The 9,643-nt window shown below is 38.9% G+C and overlaps 1 protein-coding gene across 4 annotated transcripts; it reads left to right on the top strand.

The window, feature by feature from the left end:
- The first annotated feature begins 18 nt into the window (after positions 1 to 18).
- LOC124140675 (kelch-like protein 9) lies at positions 19 to 9,643 on the top strand. 4 transcript variants are annotated; one of them, XM_046508361.2, is made up of 3 exons: positions 19 to 169; positions 3,028 to 3,245; positions 3,588 to 9,643. In XM_046508361.2, exons 2-3 carry the CDS (start codon positions 3,038 to 3,040, stop codon positions 5,255 to 5,257), a joined length of 1,878 nt encoding a protein of 625 aa, XP_046364317.1. In that variant the 5' UTR covers positions 19 to 169; positions 3,028 to 3,037; the 3' UTR covers positions 5,258 to 9,643. The 4 variants fall into 4 exon arrangements, with proteins under 4 accessions (XP_046364317.1, XP_046364320.1, XP_046364316.1 ...); XM_046508364.2 differs by having other exon boundaries at positions 24 to 305; positions 3,028 to 3,230; XM_046508360.2 differs by having other exon boundaries at positions 25 to 305.

Below are 9,643 nucleotides of genomic sequence, written 5' to 3'. Positions count from 1 at the left end.
GCAAATTTTAACAGTAAATTACTTCCGGTTTTTACAGGAAAAGCCGTTCCTGCAACTCATAAGTAATATTGTAGCCAGGGAAATGTACAGCGTAAAATAATGTGCATGATCCTGATTGAGATGTTTTTGTTGACATTGCGACCATCGAATCAGACACTATAAAGGTTTGGTAAGTGATAGACAGGTGAGACGAAGGATCGAGGGGCACCTGCTGCTTTGTCGTCAAGTCTGTAGCTTCCGTCCCAACTTGCTCTGACCTCATCAGATTTGCGTGGCTACTAACCCAAGTGATGTCACACTATATGGTAGTCTAATTCTTATTACCTTGCATTTAATATAATAGTCTTATATTTTGCAGGTTAAATATGAATCAAATGTGTATGGTTTTACGTACATCAAGTTTTGAGAATGCTGTGAAACAAAATGGTACTTTCTGGATCTATGGTTTTTGTACAATATACCTGCTAATCTTCTTTGGGACTGTAATCCTTAAGATCAGTTTTCAACTATCTTTGGTTTGGTCAATGGCAATGTACTGCCTGCTCAAATAACTTCATTTGCCTTTTAGAGGACACTATATCCACAGATTTGTTAGAAATAGGGGAAATCCCCATCAATGACATTAGTTAGGGAAATTCCCCTTTTTTCTGAAATAGACACATCTGATAAAGGTGTGGGTTGTTGGGTTGTTTTGCACAGTTAAAAATTCAACACATTCCTTTCTACTTACTGCTTTGTTTGATCTGTCAATGATTGAATATCCCCAGTCAGAGCAGGACAGAGCAATTACTCAATGTCATAAACTTACTCTTCAGAAAAGCATTCATACAGAAGACCGTTGTGAACCCATTTTGGTTGTATGATGAGAGTTCCAGATAATCGGCATATTTGCATAAAATCTGCATAATAAATCACTATAACCCGCTAGAGTTTGAGTTGCTTGCATACAAATATGCATTTAACAAATTAACAAACCCCATACTGCCATAGTGTAACAGCACTGTGCATAATTACCCAATGTAGCCTTTTCAGTTTGCGCCTGTTTGTCTTTACAGATCCTTTCTTACTGATTGAATACAGGCATCATGTATTATGAACTTGACTGCAGAGAATAAAGCTAAAAAGTGCTACGTCTAGCATATTATAACTTGGGCATGAATCACTGTTGTGAGATCTTGAGATATTGGACAGATGCATATGAACCTGAAACAGAGGTTAAAGCAGAATTATGTGTTTGAAAGGTTCTCTCACAGCTTTAACATGTTCAAAAATACCCAATAGACTGGACTCAATGGAATAAACTGTATTGAAATTATACAATTATACAAAGGAAATTATCAATACCCAAAGTGAATAATAACATGTGAGAACCATATTTTGATGAATGTAGTGCACAATTTTCTTTGTAAAAAAACGCGTGTAGAGAAGGGCGTGCATTTTACGCCATAATGAGTTTTGATGTGTTTTTTCCCCAAGAAATACTCTGTTGCTAAAAAATACTATTTTGAGTCCTGTATAATGTCTTCTACAGTTCTAGTGAGTGAGTAAGGTTTGTTGGCCACTTTTAATAATATTCAAGCAAGATCATGGTGGAAGGCACCAGAAATTTAAAACATGTAGAGAACCCAAGCCTTCATTGGTATTTTGGTAATGGAAAGTTGGCATATTATTTCATGTACAATATTGATTAATGTTGAAGTTTCAGAATGATAAGGGGCCTTTGCTTTAAGCATGGTGCTTAAAGCGAAAGTCCAGGTTCGATTCCCCAAATGGGTGCAATGGGTGCAGGCCATTCCAGGTGTCCCCCCCACCGTGATATTGCCAAAAGAGGCGTAAAACAATACTCACTCGTAATCATCATTTACAGTGTGCCTGTGTACATGATAAAGACTGACGTTATTGTTGTGTTTTTGCCATAGCCACTTGTAACAATACTTCAATGGTTTAGAGACAATCAGTGAAATAGGTTAAATTTATTGATCAAGTTGATCCATCATTTGGTTACCATGGTTCCGTTCATTTGTCTTTTCAACCATTGTCCCCCTGGTCTGTCAGACTGATTCATACTTTCAAAACTTGCAGGCTCAAATTTTTTAACTACTTACAGCGTGATAGTGTTCATATGATATACAGTCAAGTCCTGTTAATCCGACATTGTTGGTTGTATATGATTATGTCGGATTAACGAGTATGTCGGATAAACAAAATTAGGTAGTACAAACGTTCGTGATAGAAAATTGGACAACTACACGATAGATAATGAAACGAACAAAAGTGGGAAAAGGAAATATTCATATTGTTGTGTTACATTGTCAGCGGAATATGTTTTCTAATCATGCAACCACTAACGTTAAACATAAAACTACTGTTACGGACTGTATGACTGATTCAAAACTGACTAATTTTTAAAGCATAGTCTGGAATGGAAGATGCAACTTCGAAACTAGTGTTGCAATGCTTAAGAAAGCTGCTTTCTTAGTGGCTAATGTCAACTCCCTGTTAGTAATTTCATTGGTTGGTCAGAGTTTGCGAAATGTTGTTCTGACATAAAATTGTTATCATTGATAATAACTTACATAAACTATTGTGATGAAATAATGTTTAGATTTACTCAAACAGACTTGTTATTGCCAATAATGTCAATTGTCGAGGACGGAATACAACTGTTTTTGTTATGTCTCAAATGTCCACAAAACAATCACTGCTCACCTGTGACATGACATATGTTGATTTATCTGGACTGCAGCGCATATTTGCTTAAAGTTACTTCTCCGATATTTATCAATAATTGATGGATATTTAGTGGTGATTTTTTATCTCTAGAATCTATATCGTTAGCCAGCCCTGTTGATAAATGTGGAAATTGACAGGTTTGATTTCTTTCATACATATTTGCTGACGGTTACTTCTCCAATATTTATTGATAATTGATTGATATTTATTGGCGATTATTGATCTCTAGAATCTATATCGATAGCCAGCCCTGTTGATGTATGTAGTAACTGACTGGTTTGATCTGTTTACTAGGATATGTTAAATGCATGAGGCTGAGGGGGTCAAGAGGAGACGACTGCATGCCACAATGGCCGAGGGTCAGGAAGGGAGCACAACCACAAATGGAGAGGTTTTCCGTGTTGAGGAAAGGCCAGAACATGGCATGAAAATACTACAAGGCCTCAACAAGCTGAAGAATGATAAAATACTGTGTGACGTTACTCTCATTGCAGAAGGTAATGGGAACTGTAGTAAGTGAACATGACAGAGATTGAAATCTGTGTTTCTTTTTCTATCTCTTACTGAAATCTTCTTCTTCCTTATCAAATACTTTCTGTTCTAATGTAAGAAATGGTCTTTTAGCTTAACTGAATTAACTGAAGAAAATTGATTATTTTGTATACAAGACCAATTTCAAAGGTAACTCCTATTCATTACAAGCTGCAGGAGATAAAAACCCTGAAATTTCAGCTCCAAAGAACATACATAACCCTGTCATTATTAATCTAATACATAAAATCAATTCATTTAAGTAGATATGAATGTAGATGGATTAGAATAGTTTTTAGGAGTATTGGTCTCTATTGTTTCAGGACGCAAGTTCGATGTCCACCGAGTCATCCTGGTGTCGTGTTCGGACTACTTCCGATCCATGTTCACCAGTGGGATGCGAGAGAGCACACAGAAGGAGATTGAGCTGAAGGGAATCACCGCAAAAGGTCTGGAGAAAGTCCTTGAAGTCATCTACACCTCGACAACCACGCTGGAGGGGGACGACATCTTTGACGTCATCGCCGCTGCTACCCATTTGCAGGTTACTCCGGTCATTGAGTTTTGTGAACGCAACTTCCTGAGTGGAATGACCACTACCAACTTCTATGATTTTATCAACACAGCTAAGCTGTACAGCATGAACAATGCCCTGAAACAGATTGATGTGTTCATAGCAAAGAATCTGATGCAGATAGCCAAAGAAGGAACTCTGCAGCTGCTGACATACGAGCAAATGCTGAACTGTCTCAACAGTGAGAAATTGTGCCAGCGTGAGATCGACATATTCCACATCACCTGGGAGTGGTTGAAACAGTCGCAAGCATCGGCAGCAGCAGCGCAGTCACAGGAAGACCACTCTCCAGCTCTCATGAAGCTGATCCGATTTCCCCTGATCAATCCCGCCGACCTTGTACAGCATGTACAGCGGGTTGAGACCATGATGACCAACCCGGAGTTGAGGCAGATGGTTCTCGGAGCCCTCAACTACCATGTTGTGCCGCACTCGCAACCCCTCGTCATGGCTTCAACTGTCCAGCTCCGGTCGTACGTCGAGCGACTCGTCAGTGTAGGTGGAAGAGAAATACACCCCAATCCTTGTCTTCATGATGAGATTTTAGTTTTTGATTCCAAAATTACTTCCAACAGTTTATTAAACCGTCAAGAAATTGCCACCCTGCCTAGTGCTCTTAGTCATATGCAGGTGGTAGTGTACAACAACTTCCTGTACGTCCTTGGGGGCTGCACGACACAGTGTGCCCACGGCGAATCTGCTGTGAACTCAGTTTTACGATACGATCCACGGTTTGACAGTTGGTTTCAGGTGTGCCCCATGCTGAACAAGAGAGCATACTTCTTTGCTGGAGCTTTGAACAATAAAATATATTCTGTGGGAGGAAAGTTCAAAGATGGCAGTCTTGCAACAGCCGAAGCTTATGATCCTGCAGAGAACACATGGGAGTTGATATCGTCCATGCCGATGTCGTATCACGCCCATGCAGGGGCAGTCTATAGCGGCCATATTTATATTTCAGGTGGTTACAGTGGCAACCATTTTACACCCGATATGCAGCGGTATGACCCTCAGACCAACCAGTGGGAAGACATGGCGCCGATGTTGACGCCACGTGGTTGGCACGTCATGTGTGCAACACACGACAAATTATTCGTGTTTGGGGGATGCAACTTAAATGTGAATCAGCAAGCACAACCAGTGATGCAGTCAGAGTGCTATGACCCTGCCATAGACCAATGGACAATTATAGCACCTCTGTCTATTTCACATAAAGAAGCTTCATGTGTAGTGTACAATGACCAAATCTATGTTCTCGGGGGCTACAATGTACAAACCAAGACGGGACAGAAGCTGGTGTCCAAGTATGACATATACACCGGCATTTGGGAGACAGTCGGGGCCCTGCCTAGGAGCTTGACCGGAGTAGGATATTGCACTCTGCAGTTACCTTCGTACAATGTGGATGAAGGGGACTGAGCCTGATAATAAACTCCCAACACTGTCTTAACGATGTGTTCTTGGGCATACTAGATAACCTCAGTGTTCACGGTATCAAAATGGGCGAACTGGATGGGACAGTTTGCAAAGAGGATTTGACCACACCATGAAATGTGTTTATGTGTAGTTTTGATGTGATATCTAATATTTGTTCCTATGGTTACGTACTTGTGCAAAAAGATCTACAGTGGTTACTAATCTTACTGGGCGTAAGGTTGTTATTACGTAAAACGTTTCCGTTTTTCAAATACCTTTCAGTGTTTGAAATTAAGCATGAGGTCAAGGGGTCCTTCTCACCCTTAATTACAAATTGAAGAATTAGGGGGGATTCATATAGATTAAATACAACCGTTGCAGCGAACTCAAGGACCCCAGGACCCCCCTTAATTTCTTTTGGTGAATCATACACTTTATAAGATTTATCATACCATGTTTTATTCAGACAAATCACTGTTTGGACAAGGATTGAGCTATTAGTTTTCATAATGAAACACAATCAAAGCCTTTTAGCCATTTTTTTTTTTTGGCTGTTGTCAGAAAATATAAACTTAAGTCAGGTTTATATCTTGTCAGTACAAAAGATGGAAAAAAACATACATGTTTAATTGTTATTAATTCTGGTCATGGTATAAGAACATAATAGAGCACTATATATATCCCCTAACAAATTGTATCCCAGTAGGTTTATATTGCTATTGGTAGGTCTTGAAATTACGGCTGTGGTTCTGGCCAACCTGCATTTGTCTTTTTGTAAGACTTCTATTAAATTACCCCTCAATCTACATTAAGGTGAGGCTGCTTTTACAGTTGGCTTACAGATTCCAGCTACGCTAAAAAAATGTTAAGTAAATGAAATTATCTGAACAGGTTTATTATTCTGCAGAATGCTGACTTGTGTTCACCTAAAACATGTGCATACAATAAGTTAGAATGCAAGACCTAGTGGTGAGATCATTCTTTAGCACCCTACACATGACAACATATATTCAGGTAAGGTTTTGACTGGAAAAAAACTTAACTGAAATGTCTGATTTGTTTTGTATCTTCCCCAGCTGCATACCAGGATTTTTGCTAAAGAAGGGTTAATAAAAAATCTGGACTTGACCTTTGCCCTGATAGCCGCATACCTCAACATTAACACAACACAACACAACACAACACAACACAACACAACACAGTGTATGCCATGAATCCTCCTTTGTTGCCACCCAGTTCAACATTATGTTATGCCGATGTTAGTGTGATCATTCTGTCTGATGTGAAACAATTCACTTTCTGTTACCATGGTTACCATGCATAAATACCAGCAGCTGTTTCTTACAGATTATGCAGTTTTCAGGTGAAATATGTACACACTGTGAACACCTGTAGTTGTTTCTCAGATTAACGTCAAATTTAGGCAGTGTGCTGACACAATACAACATGATTGTTTCTAATCGTCCTGAAACAGCAGAAACTGATTAGATTTGATTCAGAAATCTATCTTATGTAAATGAGTAGGACAGGGCAGATAACCTCGTCATCTGTCCAGTTGCTCCGTTGTTACATTTCATTCATCCTCTAGATCTCCACTGCTCTCATTTTGAAAACCTACACTCACCCCTCGGATCCATATCCATGATCTCAAATTACCCACCCTTGATTTTCAATGACATTTTACCGAATAAACACTTTTCGAGATAAGTAAAAAAGGAAATGGATAAAAGATTTATTTCATGTTGCCTAGACACCGTCAGTTTTAATGGACATGCGAACATATATGCGAACAAAAAATATTTTTGACTTCTTTTTTTAGAGTGTCAGTCAGTATTTTAATGTTGAACTCGCAAACTCTTTAGTGATCAATAGGGCTAACTGCCATGTTGTTGATATCATCTTTGAGGTTGGTTTGTAATTCTTTTTGGTCCCTTGAGACTGAGTAGTGTGGCATGTCAAACTGGCAAATAAAAATCAAGGGGATGTAATTTGAGATCATGGGGTTGTGTAGGTTTACTGAATGGGGGGGCGGGAGATAGAGAAGGTGGACCCACTCTGCCAGGCTGACACCAGCTGGTCCCAGGCAGCCAGTTTGGAAGACCGTGAAAGCGTAAAACTCAAATTCAACTTTTTCAAATTATTTTCCATTTTAAGCCCCACCAAGATGGTTTGAGTTTCCCAGTGAAAGACCTTTCATTCTTTAATGAAGAGGTCCAGGCGTATAGCTTATATTACACCCACACCTGTTTACCATGGTTTCTAGTGTGCATTGTTGGTTACAATGAGAGGAAAATATGTCAATATGATGAAGATAAACTAAACATTGTGAAACCTGTGTATTTATATGGATCTCTGTGTCAAATAATCCAGGGAACTGATACATTACATGATATATATACCGGTATATATATTAATGTCCTGATAGTGTACCAAGGAAATATTGTCAGCAGCTGTACTACGACGATCAATTAATATAGCATCATTAAAAACCAGAAATCCGAACTAGAGGAATTGTCATAGAGTATTCCAATAAGAAAGTCTTAGTTTCCAAAAGGACATTGAAGCCTCACTTTGACTTTCGGTGACTTGTTGAGTGGTCCCATGTAATTTGCATAATGGAGTGTGCATATATAAAACCATGCAGTAAGACCAAGGGAACCACTGGCGTTGGTAACCTACGTGTATCAGGAAAACCAGCAACCGTAACCAACGTGTAACTGTGCACAACCAGCATCACCAGCGCCGGTAACCTACGTGTGAACTACCAGGAACCTGTTGATCATTGGTTCCAAATGGAATCTTTGTGATATCTGTGTATAATTGTAAATAGTTTTGCATTGTGTATTTGTAGGGGACAGTCTCAACAGTTTTATTGATTTTATGTGTAGAAAACAACTTTTGAATGATCCCTGTCCAGGTGATAAAACCACATTGCAGCTGCAGCTGATGAACATAAAGGTCATATCTAGGTGTGTTCTCAAAGGGAAGGTTTGTAATAAGATCCGTATCAAATACAGAGGTGGTGATACGATGCATATCACAATACTACCAAATTTATGTCTTGAGTTCCTGTGTTCTGCTGGCTTATCAGAACAGAATGTCATCATTGGCGAGTATTGGTCATATATGGTGTCAGCAGCTGTGTAAGACGATACCTTGTTGTGGGGTTATCTTGGTACTCCACTATCAAGCTGCATGTGTTTCGAGATGATGCTATTCATGGTGATACAAGAATTCTTCATGTAGCCTTCCCATTGCGCTCTGGCAGACCTCTATCTCCCTGCTGTGGAAGCTCTTCATACATCTCAGTTTGTGTCAGACCGTGGGTATCAGTCCATGGGGATTCCTGGTTAGAATACATCCCCAGCGAACTGTTTGTTGTAAAAGGCGAGAATGTGGATTGGGTGGTTGCCAGGGATGTTGCAAATATCAATAACTGGTTTGTCTGGTCCAGACCTGATTATTTAATGACTCTCATCATATTGCTGGTGTACTTCTGAGTTTAGTCTCAATGTCAAACAGGCATATTAATTAATGTCCTCCGTCATATTGCTGGAAAATTGCTGAGTGTGGCATCAAACAACCATCTTAGTTTGTGTCAATTAGAAACCATAGTAAAATAATAATTAGGAAGTGTTGAATTTTGTTGAAAAGTAAAGGAGAATCTGAAAAAATACTTTTGTTTTCTGATTGTTAGCTTGTGTTCACCACCAAATACAAGGTACAGCAAACAATAAGTACACTGAAGACTGGAGAGATGCAGGACCAACACTGCACTCAAGGCTGCAGGGTCAGATATTTAGACCAAAAATATTTGTCCCCTCACTAGCTGACCAGGATTTTTTCGTGTGAAATTACAATTGTTTCCCAGGTTGTGATATTTTTAAGTTGTGTTCCTAATGAGGTGACAGTAAGAAAATAAGAAACAAAATGAAGTGTAGGAGGCTTTTTAAAAACATTTAAGTTACTAATTTTGTTTCAGATATTTATTCAAAACCTTTCTTGATGAAACTACAATAATGACCTTTGTCAAAATATTATCGTGAGTTCATATGTTTGTAATTAGTATTTGTCTTGTTTTATTTGCAGTCCATTTATTTTGCTTATTTATTTTGGGGCCCTCCTGCATCTTGAGATTTTGACCTAGGATAACTGTAAAAAGCAGAAATAAAATACTTTTATACCAAAGTGTTTCTAATGTGCATGGATGAGTTTCCCAGCCCATCACAGGGCGACCAACATCTTCAACAATATATACTGGTTTCTATGACAACAGGGAGGTCGAGTGATGTAAGGCACAGTAAAGTCCTGAATGATCTGTTGTATAAGACATTGGCTATGCACAATGCAAATGTCAATTTTACATCAAATAAAATTCACGGGAATGTT

Source organism: Haliotis rufescens, unplaced genomic scaffold (assembly GCF_023055435.1).
Source record: "Haliotis rufescens isolate VD_foot unplaced genomic scaffold, xgHalRufe1.0.p SCAF_51, whole genome shotgun sequence".
Lineage (NCBI taxonomy): Eukaryota > Metazoa > Mollusca > Gastropoda > Lepetellida > Haliotidae > Haliotis > Haliotis rufescens.
Note: the sequence above shows the minus strand (reverse complement) of the source record. Positions and strands in the feature narration are given on the sequence as shown.